The sequence below is a fragment of the Chelmon rostratus genome, chromosome 11 (genome assembly GCF_017976325.1).
Source record: "Chelmon rostratus isolate fCheRos1 chromosome 11, fCheRos1.pri, whole genome shotgun sequence".
NCBI lineage: Eukaryota > Metazoa > Chordata > Actinopteri > Chaetodontiformes > Chaetodontidae > Chelmon > Chelmon rostratus.
Genome location: NC_055668.1, coordinates 8520563 through 8538154, shown reverse-complemented (window position 1 = coordinate 8538154; position 17592 = coordinate 8520563). Strand labels below are relative to the sequence as shown.

Below are 17592 nucleotides of genomic sequence, written 5' to 3'. Positions count from 1 at the left end.
CTGTGTCTGTATCTGTGGCTGTGTCTACCCCGTTTTATCCGAATGCAACGATGCTAATTGTTGATGCAGATCTGTCAAACATGGGCGACTCTTATTTCTAAGGGGATTAAATTGTGCACACACACACACCGTGCGAGCTGCGGCCCTGGTCAGAGCAGAAAACAGCAAACCACACACCATGAAACAACAAATGATTTTGCATGAAGGATCTCTACGTCTAAAGCAAGAAAACATCTCCTGATGCTTCGCTGCATCGCTCGGCTATGAGCAGATTAATGTAGGCTACAGCCGCCGACCTACCTGAAATGTGCCAATGCTTTTCCAATTTGGAGAATTCCGGGTTGACTCCACCCAACACACACACACACGCGCACACACACACACACAAAAAAAAGAGGATCTGTCAAATATGAAATGATAAGAGGAAATCCCAGCCTCGCTTCGGTCTGGACTGAACCCGAGGAGGTAAATCCTGGCGTTTTAATTTCGCCTCGGCGGTTCGCGCAGTGTGAGTCGTGCGTATTCCGTGTAGGAAGATGAGATCCAAGCGGCGAGGTCTTGGTGAGCACCACGGCTGGACTTGGAGAGATGTTACGCATGCAGCAGGGGGGGAAACCTCTGTATGACGATCAGATACAGGCTGTGGGGCAGGGAGCACTCGATCAGTGGACCAGGAGCTGCGGCAGCAACGAGCCACGGTGCGCTCCTACTGTACAAGCTGGCCCTAAACGCACCGAGACAGCGCTATTAGTCAAATTAGCATCTGCTGATTTTCTAATTTGCGTTATTGCTGCAGAAGGCACCTGAGATCTGCAGGCTTCCCCATTTCATTTTTACATCAGCTTTGACATCACCGGGTCCCCCCCCCCCATAGTAACTGATGGGCCTCATCAGTAACGCCGGGAATCGGCATCCAGATAAAAAGAATTATTCCATCTATGTGAACCATAATCAATATTTTTTTCATACTTATGCTTCTTATCTATTAAGGTAATTTGTGCAGCATCACTTTGGTTTCTTCTCGCTTTACATGCCCCTGAACGCACCTTTCTCCCCACAAAGTAAGAAATAGACACAAACGACAAGATGTAGTAATATTTCTTCAAATATTTATATATATTTATATATTTATAATATACTCATCACTTGGTTTGTCCATACATACACACACTCACATATATACAAACACAAAGAAACATAAAACGTGACCTTTCAGAGCCTCAGTCCACGATGGCAAACTGCAAAACCAGCCCAGAGAGGTCAGTTAAACAACACAATCAAAGCAACTTAAGACATGATCTTAAATTATGCATAGCTTAAGTTATGAACAGAAAAATAATATTTACTTCTGTGTCAGAAAGCACACACACACAAAAAAATGCTTGTTAGCACGTTTTCCTCCCTGCTTTTTTGCCATTTTCTAAAAAAAAAAAAAAAAAAGTGGGAAACAAACCATTCACACAATCTCACATGTGATGTACAAGAGAGAAAAAAAAGGTAAGGGTCTCACAAGTTTCAAGGAGGAAATGTATGTACAATTCAGGCATGAACCACAGTAAACAAACAGTAACTTCATGTCTTGTGCAGGCCTGACGGTGGGGTCCGAGTGGGCTGAGGGGGAAAGAAAAAACATCAAGATAACAACACAAAAGGAATGACGTCATGATATAAGAAGAAATATTCCCTTTCTTGTAAACAAGTCAAACATCAAGTGTGAAATGTAAGACATCATTTTTACATCACAGAAGGCTTCCGCAGTCACCACAAAGGTAAACTTTCTTTCAAAGCTGTGTTAGAACTATCTCCTGATTTCTTCCCATATGAAAGATGACCACACATGCATGTCTGATATTGCTTTCTGGATTAGATTTATTAGTGGAATTAAAGCAAAGCTCAGTTAAGGTTCAGACCACAGATCATTGGCTCACTTTGAGTTAAATGGTAGCTGATAAAAAGTGCTTTGACTACCATTTCACACACAGTAAGACAAACAAAGAGCTGTGAGTGAAGTGGGAATGTACAGAATAGCTGCATGAATGGATGAGCGGGTTAAAGGAAGAAACAGATGGTTGATTGATTCCCAGAGTGATCGGTGTAGTGTATAAGATTTTGAAATTAGCTGTAAACCTCATCAGTGCAGGAAGCACTAACTGCTCTAACCTCAGTCTGCTGGACATGACGCTCCTCACCACACCCCCCAGCCCACTACATCCTTTTTGTAATGCTGCACAGGTACCGAGCATGACCTTTAGGTCAGCGAGGACGAGGGTGCTTTCAGGAGATTACCCTCTGCTTCTTCTCCAGCATCCAGTGCCGTTTGTTAATTGCTTTCTCAGAAATTCACCAAACTATATTACGTACTGAAAAGCTTTTAGTGCATTTGAGTGGCAGAGAGTGAAACAACACAAGACAGGGAAAGAAGATGAGCCCCCACGGTGTTTCGAATAAATAAATGAATATCAACATTTCTCAATGCAAAAGAACAGGTTCAACCAAGGCAGGTCTTATTAATGAAGTATCATGACAGTAAATGTCACATCCACATACACAAAGTCAAGGTCAGCGTCATTCTAGCATGCAAAAGTAGGACAGAACAGGCAGCACAAGGAACGATTCAGTTCCCCCCGTCCCTCCGCTGAGCTCGGATACAAAGTGATGCAGGCCTGTGACACCAGTGATCAGACGTGAGTGGAGCAGACAGCCCAGCAGAGCGGCGTCTCACTCCCACAGAGCGGGACGTCTCCCGGTGACAGACGCGAGGAGGGCCCCCTCCCTCCTAGCTAGCCGCAGCGTCAGCGGGACGTGCTCCCCGAGCTCCGGCAGCAATCTGTCAGACGGCGCGCTGCGGGAGGACTGAGCGCCACGCCGAGGTGAGAGACGGGGGTCTTCACACTTGGGGTCTGGCTTCGGCCAGACGATAGCAGCTTACCAGGAAACACGGAAATCAACATCAGGCAGGGATCTTTGCACAAACGAAAACTCAGCGGCAGGAAACAAAATGGTAAAAGACTTAACAAACCAAACACACTCTCAGAAATGCATTTAGTATAAAGTGTCTGTTGCAGCCTCATCCATTCCCCCCAACATTCCACTTCAGTATGTTTATAAATATATATTTTTATACATATAATACTATTTTCAGAATTTCTTGATGCTGTGGTAGAGCTTGCTCAGTTGGGGATGCTTTAGTTAAAAGTCAGGGAGGGTTCAGGGAGGTTGAGGCCATGCCGGGACCTCCTCCTCCCTGCACTGACAGAGAGGAGGAGGAAGAGGAGAGAGGGGGTTGGGGCTCCTCTTGCTGAGAACTGGACAGTCGTAAACGTCAGACACACAGTCAGCCTGCGGCGTAGCTGCTCAGGAAGGAGTAGAACATGGGCAGCTTCATGCGCTGCTGGTCCCGCCGACACCACGCCATCACCGTGCCCTCGCTGTTGGCTGTGTAGAGGTGGTGGCCGTCACACGAGTATGTCAGGCTGAGGCACACAGGAGAGGACATTATAACCAGCATTCTGAGGCGACACATAACAGCAAAGAATAGCGTGGTGGCAGCGCTTCAGATACCTGATGATGGGTTTGCTTGACTTGGAAAAGGTGATCTCTCTCACTGGCTTTAAATCCCAGGTGCTCCACAACCTGAACAGATTCCAGCCATAAAAAAAACATCAGCGTGAATAATTCAGTAGCTTGAGAAGAGTGAAAAAAAAAGTTTGTGCTAACCTGACCACGCCGTTCTCCAGCCCGCCAGCGATCACGTTGACAGACACGCCCTCCGGCTGGTTGGAGAAAGCCACCGAGCAGATGATCTCTCTGCAGTGGACGTGGCCAATTAGGTCACCGTTCACCGTCCACAGGCGCAGGTCGCTGCCTCCGCCCACTGGGATACAAAGAGGCATGTGTGATAACTGGCATCCAGGACCCACAAAACACATCGTGTCAGTGTGGAAAAGTGCAGAAGTCTGAGAGGACGCACCTGAGTCACAGACAGTTGCGATGTCCCCTGTGGTCTCGCTGGCAGACACCGCAGTCACTGGGCTTTTATGGCCTGTGAGGCTTTGTACATAACACAGCCTGAAGAGACACACAGCAGCTGAGAGACCACACAAACGCTGCATGTTGCACTTTAGAGTCCTCATCACACACAAGAAGACATGCAGAAGACAATGAGTGAAGCATGTTCTTCTTTTTTTTCACCTCTCACACACACTGACCTGTTGAGGTCCCAGAGGATACAGGTGCCATCTTTGCTGACGCTGATGAGGATGCTGTAGGGTTTGCAGACAAACAGGCTGGTGACTTCCCCGGTGTGTCCATACAGGTGAACCTGAGATTCCACCTCCATCTCTGATGGCTAGTGAAAGACATTTTCCAAATCCAGACACATATTAGAGACCACGTACAGAGGACATGCAGGACTGAACAGTCACATGTGACTCACTGCCATTTCCTGCAGAAAGACTCCACTAATCAATCCCCAACAGGATTTTCAGAACAGCACAAATCAATTGCTAATGAAAGACCCTTCAGAGACAGAGAAAACAGGAAATCTAGATGCCTATTGGTGGGGACCGATGAAAGTCTGAAAGCCTCTCTGATGACTGAACTCCTAGACCTCTAATCCCACTTGTAGGCTCACTGGAAATGTGTTTCAAGGGCAACTGTGATGTGACTAATGAAGCTGAGCGTTTGAGCACGGTGAGGCGGTCTAAAGAGGGGTGGGGGAGGGAGGGGGGTAATGGGAGATGGGTGGGTGGATTGGGTGTTGATGTGGAGGCGGAAGGTTAGAGAGGGACGTCGCCATGGAAACCCACCGTGGTGCTGGTGAAGCGGTTGCTGTAGGCGGTGATGACTCCACACTTGCTACCCGTAAATAGCTGGCAGCCATCGGGCACCCAGGCGCAGCTGGTCACCTGGAGGAGAGCGAGACAGCCGGTTGGACAGAGGAAAACCTGAAACCTGGCAGCTCATGGGGTGATCCTCAGCGTTGAGTTGTGTAACACTGAGGCTACATCTACAGTAATATGTTTTTGTTTTAAAAATGTAGAACTTTTTCTACGTTTACGCCTAGCGTCCACACTAGCGACCCAGTTTTAGTTTGCAAACTGTTGTCTGGATAGTAGAAACGTAACTTCAGGAAACGATGGCGCATTCACCTCCTGAATGGGTCTTATCACTCGTTGCTTCCTTCACCGATTGGTCACGCCCCTGTCATGTGACCCTTTTCCAGAACTAATCAAACCTGTAATCAGCCTGCTACGTTTATATATGAGCCTCGACTACTGCTGCTTAATTCAACATGGACAAGAAATTACAGGCGTTGCTGACCTTGTTGTCTATGCTAGCAGCTGTTGTGCGGTTGAGCTCTGCGTTTTTTCATGCTACGTGTAGGAGACAAACATCAAACACTCGCACATGCATGTCCAGTGTACATAAATGGTCATGTGATATGGTTTTTCAGGCCTGTTAGTCCGGCTGGAGGTTATTTCTGATACGCATCTGGACGGAGACTTTTTCATTTTAGGATGTGGTTTTAAAATCAAAATGTGTTAGTGCGACGTAGCCTGAAGAGAGAGCAGCAATTCCTGTCACAAGCAGGAGTCTTTACTCAGAGTTTAACTTGTGTTTACCTGGTGAAGTTGTGAACACTGAATGAAGTTGATCGGTGGTTCGCTCTGCTTGCTCTTCAGCCTCAGTATGTTGTCCGCGTAGCCCCAGCTCAAGATGGCCGACCACTGGATGTCTGTGCTGTGCATGCTGCGGACACCTACAGAGTGAGAGAGAGAGTGAAGTTAATGGAGTCAGCAGGACATTGTGCAAAACATCCCAGGCCGACCTGTGACTGAATGGTGGGCTTCCTACCCTGCTCTTTGCTGTAAATCATCATGAGACAGAACTTGCGGGACAGCCCGCAGATGGCCCGCGTTGGCAGAGCCAGCAGGGATCCGAACCTCTCTCCGTGCGGTTGGCTGAAACACACCACCGGATCCGGAGCGGAGGGCGAGCCCACGTACTCGCCCCACTTCAGACCTTTGATCCATGGCAGTGGGCTCTGTGGGGGAGAAGGAGGAAATTGCTGGGTGAGCAGCAGATCATTTCATGGACAATGCGTTAAGTCACGTCTTCCTCAGCGCACAGCGGGCTGCCAGAGTCACCGCCACCACAGAGAAGATTACCGGGCAGACTATTTCCTTGGCCTGTTCTCGTGTTTCTCTGAAGGCCAGCTGAACCAGGAGACCCATGGCTGCCGGCAGCTCCCCCTCCATCATGAGTTTGGGGCCGGCCCTGCTGATATGAGAGCCGTTGAAGAGCTGCCTGGGTGTCTGTCCGTATGTCTTGATCATTGTCTCCAGAGCCCGTCGCTGCACTGGGTCTTCTACTGCCGAAACGTCCATGCCAAAATACGTCTGTGAAAAATGTAATAAAAATATGTGTAGGCAACAACTACTAATATTTCCCCAATAATTTATGGCAACCGTGATGAAATAGGCAGCTGCTTACAGCTGGGTGGAAGACGTTGATGGCCTGGACAGCTGCTTTGCCTTTCTGCTTGAGCCCAAACACCAGGTCGATCCACTGGCACAGTGTCTGGGAGACCTGGTCCGACTCCAGCGCTTGTCGGTGGATCAGGATGAAGAGACGTGGGTCGTTGCGGGCCCAGGGCGGCAAATTCACATGATTCACCCTCTCACCATTTTGACGAACGCCAAAATCAAAACCTGTGAAGGAAAAAAAATGTTTACATTATGAGAAGCTATAAAAATGTATGCTGGTATAAATGACAGACTTAATGATTAAATGTATGAAGTGGATCGGATAATAATAATTACCCTCTCTATTGACCAGGAACTCTGGAAGATAGAAAAACTCTGGGATGAGCTCTTTCACATCAGTCATAGACTCGTAGGAGGACAGGCGCCACGTGGTGTTCATGGAGTGAAACGTCCGGTCCGGGATATCAAAGCTCTGGTCTGATGAAGGCCAAAGACAATCTAATTACAGATTCGACTCACTGATTGAAAAGATCCCCTTTCATGACCTTAGATGCCACGCTTGCTGAATACATTTACCATCACATAAAAAGATGCCTCGGAGGATCAGAGGAGGGAGAGATGGACTGCATGAAAAAAGAATTAACAAGAAAGGAAGAAACAGAGAAGAGGAGGGAAAGGACGAGGAGCTGATCAGAGAGAAGCAGAGAGATGAAGAAAGCTTTAATGGCTAAAACACGTGATGCAACATGGCAACATGCTGCTCAGATCTGAGATCAGGACGCTGCAGCATTTCAGTACTAAAAGCCTCTCCATCAACCAAGATGTAGCGGCCAATGAGATGCAGACAGGTAGCACTCGGTGCTGCTAAAAGCTTTTTCGAGATGTACCTATGATAATTACCTGCTGTTAAAGAGCCCTGGACTGTCAGTCAGGTAACATTTACAGTACTTGTGGAAACCACAGATACTGTAAAAATATAGTGCAGCTAAGTGTTTTTTCTAAATTTTGGGAGCTTAAGATTTTTATCCTGAACCTTTAGTCAGAGTTCAGGTGAGACTCACCTTGGTATGCGAGGAACATCTTGGTGAAAGGAGGCATTCGGACCAGGAAGTGCAGCACGGTGCCGCTGTTCGAGTAGTGTGAGCCGTAGTGGTAAGGCTGGACGGGAGGCATGGGATCGTCCTCGCGGATGCCCTTCTTGTACTCCTCCTCGAGGTACTGCACAACGAGCACACACAGGTGTTGATGTGTTTTCTCACTGAGCATTCAGTAAACTCATGAAATACGTGTAGAACAGGCCTTACCCTGTAATTATCCACATAGCGATCCTCCTTCTCTTTTGACTGCACTGCGATGGGTTTGCTTAAATTCCTGCATGACAACAAAGTGCAAGCAAAGCAGTGATGAACCACGATGTTCATCAGTGACTAATGGAGAGAATTCTCCTATTATAAATGATTCCATGTCATGAGCCTTGACTTCAGAGAGGCCTTATTTGTCATGCAGTTTATCAAAAGATACCACAACATGCCAGTTAACTGCATCTGTCTTGATTTAAAACCATAGTGTGGAATGGCTCTGGCGTCAACACTGCCATGCAGCACTGACCTGTAAATGTTTGGCTCCTGCAGGTCGAGCGTCTCGCTGGTGTAATCTCGCAGGATAAAGGGGAACACCGGGTACTGCATGAGGTCGTTGAAGGAGCGGCCTGCGTGCTTGTTGAGATGTGTCAGGTACTCGAAGTTAGAGATCTGTCCCGAGCCCCACAGCTGAGTGAGCGCTGTGATGTTTCCGTGCTCCAGCAGGTTGGGCAGATCAGAGGTCAGAATGTTGTGGTAGACATCGTCACGGAACTAGGGCGAGAACACAGAGAACCATGAGATGTTTTCCATCTCTGCTGTTGGGACTTAAGTGGGACATGGTAACTCACATATTTAATCTGAACGACACAGTTTGATGAACAAAACCTGTTGTGTCTCTGTTTTCTGAACCTCTGAAAAAAATGAGGCCGGTGCCTTCAGGCACAGCTGAACCACATAAAATAACTCAATCAGTCTTGAGGTTTAGTTTCACTCATCTGAAAGCTAAAACTTGTCCACCAAATCAAGTCTACTATCCTAGGAGAATACATCAGAGATGATGAAAGTAAAATTGAAAAGATATTGAATGCTGCTATTAAATTTTCAACTATTAATAACCTCAATAAACAGTTAAACATGTGGCCTAGAGGTTAACCGACCAAAATCCCCAGTGTCATCCAACCAGGGACCTTTGTTATGTTGCCCATCGCTCTCTCCCCTGATGTCTTTACTGTCTGATTATCAATAAAAGCATAAAATGCCACAAAAAACACTTTAACAGAGACCACGGCCATGTGAGGCTTTGCTTAGGGACAGTAAGGCTTGGTGCTAAATGCTAATGCCAGCATGCTCACATGCTCACAGTTACAATGTCAAAAATGCTGATGTTAAATAGTTATAGAAATAACCATGTGCAACATCTTAGTTTAGCACCTTAGCATGCTAACATTTGCTACATGCACATGTATCAGCCCCTCTATCCAGGAAAGGTTTTTCCAAGTCCACAGACAACTTGTGACAACAGATCGCCTGTTTGGCTTCCATGTGTCTGTATTCCCTTTGGTTTTTCTGAATTGTAAAATATCTGCTGTAAGCTTGCTTAAAAGTCAGTTGTCCAACCATGTAGTAACATTCTTTAAGTATTTCACTGACAGTAGAGATAATCGTTTTTTTTCCTGCAGAGAGTGATCTGTATCTTATTATCATGATTCATTCCTGGCACAGAATGCTACAGAGCTCTGCAAGTATCAGGGATAGAATATCAAAAAGATAATTCAAGAATTATTTGTCACTGCAAATACATATTTTTTTCAAGCTACATGATTTTTGTCTATTTGTGCATCTTTTTCTCTGAGCATCAGTTGGGACTTCAATCTTTTCATTTCTACCACAGTCCATCCTGCGAAGCTACATTTTTATATTCAAATGAAACATGGCCTGAATTTTAATCTTGGGATCTGCTGTGTAGTCTAGTTGCAGATGACAAGCCAACTCAGTGCTTTGCAATAATGAAATAAAACAGCTGAAGAAAAACACACTAGAACATCTACTGTATGCCCTGCAAGAGGAACGTCAGCATTCATTTCAGCATTTCTTTCCAGTCGCAACATTGCTTTCTTCATCTTTATTCCATGTGACTTGTGTTATTGCCTCACCTTGGTGTTGTCAAAGGCTAACAGCAGGGTCCTGCCATTGGTGAGGAATATCTCCACGGCGTTGTCTCTTAGCTGCCACCAACGCTTGTGCACCTCCTTGATCTCCTCGTACGTCCAGGAGAAAGAAGGTGCCTCGGTCTCCCCGTGAAGGCTCTGTCCAAACACATAAACACATCCGGTGTTGAGTAGCCAGGCCGACTCACAGAACGCAGAGCCATCCCTCTGGCAGAGAATAATGCTGAACAGTCCTCTGACATTACCTGGTTGTCATGAGCATCAGTGGCGTTGTCCTCCACAAAGTACATCCCAGACTTTCCTGTGAGACAGCACAGGGTGAGTGAGATTTGGTGTACTAAGCACAAGACAAACAAACGCTTCCCCCACTGAATAACTAACAAACAAGTATTCTCAAGTGCCTCAGAGAGAGCACATTACTCTATGTTCCTTGTGACCGGCTGGCTGTATTATGCATGGAGCAGCTGTGTGAGATGGACAGTGTCCTACCCAGAAGTAGCTCCCCTGCTGTCTCTCTGGAGGGGGCAACGCTAATGCAGCGTCTGGTGAACCTAAGGACAAAAAGACATTCTCATACAAGAAAAAACACCACCTGAATAAAACAAACACACATTCTCAAATGTAGCACAAGTTGATGAGACATTCATGTGCCTTCTTCAGATCCTCCCGGCTGCCTGAGAGGGATATGATGTTTACTAAAGGCTTACAGGCAGGCAGAGACACGGAGAGGTAAAAAAATATACCTGATGGGCTCGCTGGTGGCTTTGTCTTTGACAGTGGAGGAGAAGGAGGAGTGTGTCTTATCCTCAAACAGGAAGGACAATGCTGCCTTCACTGTGTCTAAACAAGACATGTACGTCAGATTAGGAACACAAAAGGAGACAAACACACTAGCACTAGACAGATTTTTGCAATATTGCTTGAAGTAAAAGGGTTGGTTACCTTCAGGCTTGCGTCTGTCTTTGAGCAGGTATTTGTTGGGGATGGTGAGGTAGCATCTCTGGAGCCGCCGTCGCTCCCTGTTCGGCCCTTCGGTGGGGTCCAGCTGCCAGGACGTTGGGTAGGATGACTGGTCGTACCAAACCGCCCTGAAACAGATCATTACCGCCCCGTCAAACACTTCGTCTGCTCATATCAAAACAGAAGTTACCTCACAGTGAGGCTGTAGCTACCACTGACGACACCAAGGTCATGTCAATATTGTTTTAGGAAACTGGGGGGTTTGACTTCCTGAGAAGGAGTTTATATTTTACAACTTCACATGGTGCAGGGTTTCTTAAAGCCTGGTTCAGATATTTTCTGATAGAGTCAAAAGTTTAGGTCAGACACACATTAAAAAAAGGACTCTGGACTCTTGACCCCAAGTTGTAGTCTCTCCAGCGGCACAGCTTGCATGGATGCCACTATTGGCCTGTCAGTCCGCCACTCGTATGCTTCAATGGCCGTTGTATGCATTGCCATGAAATTTGTACATTCATATCCTCCTCAGAATTAATTACATAACTTTGGTGTCCCTTAACTTTTAATCTAGTGCCACCTGCAGGTCAAAAGTTTTGCAAAATGTAAGAATGCTAACATGTTAAACTAAGATGGTGAAAATGCTGAACATTATTCATGATAAACGTCAACATGTTGGTATTGTCACTTGTGAATATGTCAGCATGCGGATGTTAGCATTTAGCCCTGAGCTGTGCATTAGTACAGCTTGACAGAGCTGCTAGCATGACTGTGCACTAAGAGCCTTTTTCTTACATCCTGCCTCACAGGATATAGATGTACTAATGTATAGATCAAAAAGTTAGTTTGATTTAAATGCTCTACAAATGTTACTTCTGACGCTCTGCATGTCTGAGACCAACTTTTATTTTATTCAAATCTATTTATTCAAACGAAGTGCAACCTAATTGTTTCACATTAGATTGTCATTTTCTCTCCTAAAGACAATGACCTGAAAAGTAATCACCATTAGAATAACAATCATCATTATAGTAACGATGTTATGATTGCACTCTGTTCTAATGTTGCGTAAGCCCTTGTGAGAGATTTTGAAGCCCACCGGTCATGCGTGAGTTGCTGCACCAGCTCCTGCCAATGGCGGCTCGCGCTGAGGTCAGTCTTGTAAAGTCCCCTGATGTGCTGGATGACTTTCTTTCTCTCCATGCCTTGCCGCAGAGACACATTCTGAGTGATATCAGCTGCAATCTTGGAAATGTCCTTGGATTTTCCATCCAGTCTCTGGATAAGACTGCAGAGAAACAATAACGAATGGAGTGAATAGAAGAGAGAGGAATAAAGAAACGATTCTTACCAATGTTTTCTTGTAAAGAACATCAATCTCACATCAGGAAAAAAGCCCCTACTCACTTCCTCTGAGTGTTGGCCATTTTCTTTTCCCATGCCACTTTGCTTGTTTTCTCTTCTGCTTCATATTTGAATTTTTCCTGTACGAATAAAATTACAGGCAAACAAGTTCTTAACACACATTATCTTCATTCTCTGATTAGAAAAAATCAACCTGACAGGTTGCACTTAGCCTTTTTAGTTAAACTTAATTTCCATGTTCAGCAGTATGAAATATCAAGTTTTGCGCGGGTGGAAAATCTTGGTAATCCACAAATACCTAGAAATGGTTTTCCTTCCTTTTAAAAACAACTCTGTGTACTTACCTCGTTTATGGCCTTGAGCAAGTCTTGTTTGTGTGGAGCGTTGGGTGGGATGCAGCGATGGCCACAAAGCTTCAGTGAAGTCATGAATACACCCACGGCGTTCTGCTCGTCTTTGGTGAGGCTGTCCTTGTGATCGTGCAGCAACTCATACAGGTACAGTGACAACTTCGGTCCATGCTGAATGAAAGAGAGAAAAAGAGGAGCGCGGATTAAAATTTAATTTGTGTCTGGAGCAAGTCGGACACAGTGATGACAGGAAACAAGCCTTATCCGGCTAGTTGACCCTCTGTAAAGCCTGAGGGGAGGACGAAGAGTAAAAGAAGACTCCCAAGACAATGCAAGGGGGCTGAAGAAGAGCATGAAAACATGTATCAGAGTTATTTTAGAGTCACGGCTTGACAGCTGCTGGGAAGCTTGTCAGTAGGAGTGAAAATGACAAAACAAAGCCAATACACTGTACACTCACTCACACTTTCCCCTGAAACAAACATAGAAAGAAGGACTTTCTGCACTGGGTTGGCAAAAATGACCAGAAATACATCAATTTATAATCTATAACTTAATAAAAACAAAGATAATTAATAAAAACCAAGCTGATGTGCATGGAAGCAAACAGATACTAATGATGCATTTCCACCACACTTACCTCTAGGCCTGGACTGAGGCTCTCCTTCAGGATATCCAAATGTCTGGGATCAAACACAAACTCCAGCGCCTCCTTCCTGTCAGACAGGGGAAGCGCAGGGCTGAGTGTGTGCACAAGCAGACGGCCGATTTGGACCCGAAAAGTGTCCCGACACGACCACAGGATCCTTCGCCACTGCTGATGTGGGGCTCCTCCTCGACCTGTGCTGCCCTGTAAGATCACAGCCATCAAAATAAGGTTGCACGATATAGCAGTTAGCTCTAATCAAGCTAAAACAAGCATTCTGAAGCATTAAGAAGCTTCCCGGTGACCATCGTCATACCAGGCTGATTTTGATGCCGTCCATCATGAGCTTGAGGATGTCTTTCTGAAAGCTCTTCTTGCTGGCAGGAGGCAGGATGAAGGGAGTGGGAGAGTGAGGGACAGAGGCGGAGCCACTCTCATCCTGTGGTTGATCACCTGGATCTGGTGTGAAAAGCTGTTGGTCTGGAGAGTCGGGAATGTTCAGCAGGTCAAATAAGTCCTGACTCACATCTGCAATAAGAGACACATTCAAACAGAACCCGGATTAGTTCAGTCCGGGCTCATGTGAGGTGAAGGAGAAAATAGAAAAGATAAGAATAGATAAGCGAGAGAAGAACAAGTTTTGTACCGTGGTTAATGAGTCTGTTGACAGCAAGAACCACGAGCCTCTGCAGTCGCTGGACGAACTCAGTCTCACTGGCACGGATGGGGTTTTCCTGGCTCATCCTCCTCTGCATCATCTGGTTGAGCTCATCGCTGGCTACAGAGCGCATCCGTATCAGGAGAGAGTCAGTCTGGGCCAGAGAAAACCGGCGCCGGCCTACAGACACAATGTTGGTATGTGCTCAGATGTGAGAACACAAACTGGGCGCACATGATGGCTCGCCGTTTGTAAGCAGAAGCACGCTTGTTTTTTCCATTCAAGTTCAGAGTTAGGTCATGCAAATATCTCATAAATCATTGAACACAGAGGAGATTATAAAGATTTACTGATCAAAATGCCATCTGTGCTGAAATGCTTAACTAAGTAAAGCATTCAAACATGCACACAAAGGCGCCAGTAGCGCACCAGGGTACTGGGCAAATTAGTCCCCGAGGTGAGTGCCGGGGGGAAATGGTGAGTTCACAGCAAACAAGGGAGACATGCCCTGTGGCAGGGAGGATGTTCCCGCTGTGGACCGCAGTCCGAGCTACCTGCGTCACAGTGGAGCATGTAGGATGGAGCTCCAGAGGAGGAGGGAAGGGGGGAGTCCTGGGACAGGAAGCTGAAGGGAGGGGACAGGGGGATCTGGCCATAGGAGCAGTAGTGCTGCCTGGGGAGGCGGGGGATAATGGAGTCTTTCATGGCAATGGAACCTTCAGATCGGGATGAGGACAGGGTCAATGAATAGATAGGTGACAGTGGAGAAGTACCTCGACACCCTGGATCAGAAAACCTGCACACCAGTTCACTGTTGCATCTGTTGGAAATACTCACCTGCGATGCTCTTGCGCTTCTGATAGATGGCGTGATGGGGAGAGCTCGGCGCATTAACTGAGGTGCTCAGCTTCTGAGGTTCCTGATTGGCTGTCGTCTTTATAAACTCAATTGCTGACTGAAGGACGCGGAACTGCAAAGCCACTGCCATCTCTGTGGGAAAAACAAAACCAATGATGAACTTTGTCATGTTAGAAGTTAACCTGATGCTGAGGATGAACAGGTACGCTGCACACAAGAGAAAATTTTAAGTATGATATACCTATGAACGAAGTGCATGACGGGTCCAGATTCTGTTTTAATCTGAATTAATTTTGAGTTACCAGTGTATGGCTCTGTAATGACACAGCACTGGCAGACGTAGTAATATTAATTCAATGACTGACACAGCTAAATATTTCATGTTTTGATCTGCTGATTTTAAATTCTATATTATTAGTCTTGCGTAATATTTTTGTCGATGAAACTTGCTCACAAAGAGAGCTGAAAAGGCAGCTTCATATAGCATTTGGGAAAGTCAATTTTGCTGATTATCAGATCCCACAAATGCACAGCTCCTGATGAACAAGTGGCATTCATCAAGTTGAGACAAGTAATTTATGACAAGTTTGTGCAGTCTGCTGAATCCAACTTGGAAAAAAATTAAGATGAGGGCGGTAATACGGTCAACTCCAATATAACCAAAAATAAAAGGTGCCATGTACACAGCCATAATGCCTTTGCAAAGTATGTGTGATCACAGATGAATTATATCAGATACAAAAAAAAAGCAAATAAGTAAGCGCTAATGGGGAAGAGGTGGGAGAGATATTTTTCACAGAGTAAATTTAGGAAAAAATGAGAGAAAACAATTTTGCGAGAAGATGGAGATGTGAGATATTTCTCAAATAACATTTGTTCTCAAAAGAGTTTCCACTCTGCAGTCGTAGATAATAAAGTGACAGCCCAGCTTCTTCCTGCAGCAGAGCTTGACAGCTTGATATCATTCAGAACTGCGGAGCATAGCTGATGACAACACCGATGTTTCTTGCATGTGTGTCGAGTTTTAGAAAGCCAGTCCTCACCCTGAGTGCGACGCATCTTGCTGGTCTGCATGAAACCCAGCAAGGTAATGAGGTCTTCGATGATGCGGAAGTACTGGGACCCTGAAGAGCTGCAGGAGTGGATAGTCACAGCTACTAACAGCTGCTGGATGTCACACACCAGGAGCTTGTAGTCATTCAAGGGAATACTGCAGTAGGAGGACAAGAAGACGAAAAAAATATGAAGCACCGGAGCTCTCCCACTCGCATATGCCGGATCAATGAACAGTGAGAGGATTAATGATTTAATTCATGGCTCAAAGGTTCAAGACAAAATCCCATGAACCCATGGAGGTGTTTGAATGAATTATCCTTTTGTTCTGGCAGCCGTACCCGTTCTCCATGCCATTGAGTGTGGAGAGGGTGTTAAAGAGCACGTAGAGCAGCCCGTGGTCTAACAGGATGTCTGCCAGCTTGGGGCAGGCATTGAAGAGCTGCAGCAGCATACACAGGATGTTGTGCACCAAGGAGTTCTCATACAGGGAGTTCTCAATTAGGCCCAACACTGGGATGATACAACGCTTTCTGAAGGGTGAGATATTTTCCATTTCCTCCAGGTCCAGACTGGAAAGCAATACAGACAAGAAAAACAATGGTGAAACAAGTGCAAATATGTGTGCATCAGGCACATTTCTTCACACAGTAGACAATCCTATGCATAATATTACAAGATAAAACACTAAGCCTATGGCACACTAGACGTCATGGTGTGTCAACGTGTGTTGTCCCGGCACTCACTCTTCCTCCAGGCCCACCGGCCGTCCGAACAGCATCTCCAGGAAGCATTCGAGGAGCCCCTGGCTGCCCTGGTGGATGTACAGCTGGTTGGCCAGCAGTGAGAAGCCATGGTTCTTCAGGAATTTCTCCTTCTGTTCCTTGAGGGCTCTGCTGAAATAGGCATCCAGGAGCTAGGAGAGAGAGGCAGAATAATCTGAGGCAACTAGAGCAGGGTCCAACCATAACACTGCCAGTAACGGGGGTTGCCATAGGGGTCTTTCCTTGGTCCATAACTGTTTACATTATACATAAATCAATACTTCATTGTCCATTTTTTGCTGATGATACTATTTCACATGCCCCAGGCTCCACCCCAGCCCCGACTGATCTTCAGCCTGCCTTTGGTGCTTCTAGTTCCAAATACAGAAAAGACCAAGTACATGGTGTCCACCAGTGACTCTGACTATCCTGCCAGTATAACTTTAAATGGCACTCAGATTACTCTTATTGAGTCATACAAATACTTTAGAATTCAGCTTGACAGCAGACTGTCTTTCAAAGTTCATATTCACCACTTGACTCAAAAATTTAAAATCAAACTAGGCTTCTTGTATAGAATTAAAGGATGACTGCGCTCTTCCAGCCGTAATACTATTGTGCAGTCAACCTTCATGTCTGTCCTTGACTATGGAGATTCTGCATTGTCATGCTGCCCCATCAACATTTCAGCAGCTAAAGCCTCTGCATCATAGTGCATTAGGCTTTATCACAAATGACAAATGTCATACTTACCATTGTTCACTGTATTACATGGTTGAAAGGACTCCATGCAGTTAAGAAGAAATAACCATGTCATGTTAAAGCTCTAATGTAGGAGCTTCCAAACTACCTCACATCTCTTCTCTCACTTAAATCTACTGACTACAGCACACAATCCAGAAACTACTTAACCCCAGATATCCTTTATATACACACTAATGTTAGCATAACTGGATCCAGATACTACACACCTTTTAAACGCAATGCGTCCCACATCCTTCTTGGAGATTTTAAAGCTTTATTTTCTGATGTTCTTTAGAATTCCCGTAATGAATGTTACAATTCATTGGGTAATTGTGTTGCTTCTGTTTGTCGATTGTGTTTTTATGAATGTTTCCTGTTCTCAGGTCTCTCTTGGAAAAGAGATCTTACTCTCAATGAGGCTGCCTGATCCAGTAAAGATTAAAAAAAAATAATGTGATG

The 17592-nt window shown here is 45.6% G+C and overlaps 1 protein-coding gene across 5 annotated transcripts in view; it reads right to left on the bottom strand.

Moving 5' to 3' along the window:
* Positions 1-1138: 1138 nt before the first annotated feature.
* lyst (lysosomal trafficking regulator) overlaps positions 1139-17592 on the bottom strand; it is a 59250-nt gene continuing 42796 nt past the window's right edge. For all 5 annotated transcript variants that reach the window (XM_041947159.1, XM_041947160.1, XM_041947161.1 and 2 more), the window contains 29 exons: positions 16372-16541; positions 15967-16197; positions 15616-15782; positions 14552-14704; positions 13703-13894; positions 13373-13584; positions 13051-13260; positions 12405-12581; positions 12103-12179; positions 11795-11983; positions 10681-10826; positions 10482-10578; positions 10228-10289; positions 9984-10039; positions 9724-9876; positions 8097-8341; positions 7793-7859; positions 7550-7706; positions 6825-6965; positions 6496-6713; positions 6171-6401; positions 5857-6046; positions 5625-5761; positions 4809-4907; positions 4209-4348; positions 3971-4068; positions 3718-3874; positions 3562-3633; positions 1139-3473 (listed from right to left, as the gene is read on the bottom strand). In XM_041947159.1, coding sequence (XP_041803093.1) covers positions 3335-3473; positions 3562-3633; positions 3718-3874; positions 3971-4068; positions 4209-4348; positions 4809-4907; positions 5625-5761; positions 5857-6046; positions 6171-6401; positions 6496-6713; positions 6825-6965; positions 7550-7706; positions 7793-7859; positions 8097-8341; positions 9724-9876; positions 9984-10039; positions 10228-10289; positions 10482-10578; positions 10681-10826; positions 11795-11983; positions 12103-12179; positions 12405-12581; positions 13051-13260; positions 13373-13584; positions 13703-13894; positions 14552-14704; positions 15616-15782; positions 15967-16197; positions 16372-16541 — 4383 coding nt within the window. In that variant the 3' untranslated portion in view covers positions 1139-3334. The remainder of the gene's footprint in view (positions 3474-3561; positions 3634-3717; positions 3875-3970; positions 4069-4208; positions 4349-4808; positions 4908-5624; positions 5762-5856; positions 6047-6170; positions 6402-6495; positions 6714-6824; positions 6966-7549; positions 7707-7792; positions 7860-8096; positions 8342-9723; positions 9877-9983; positions 10040-10227; positions 10290-10481; positions 10579-10680; positions 10827-11794; positions 11984-12102; positions 12180-12404; positions 12582-13050; positions 13261-13372; positions 13585-13702; positions 13895-14551; positions 14705-15615; positions 15783-15966; positions 16198-16371; positions 16542-17592) is intronic.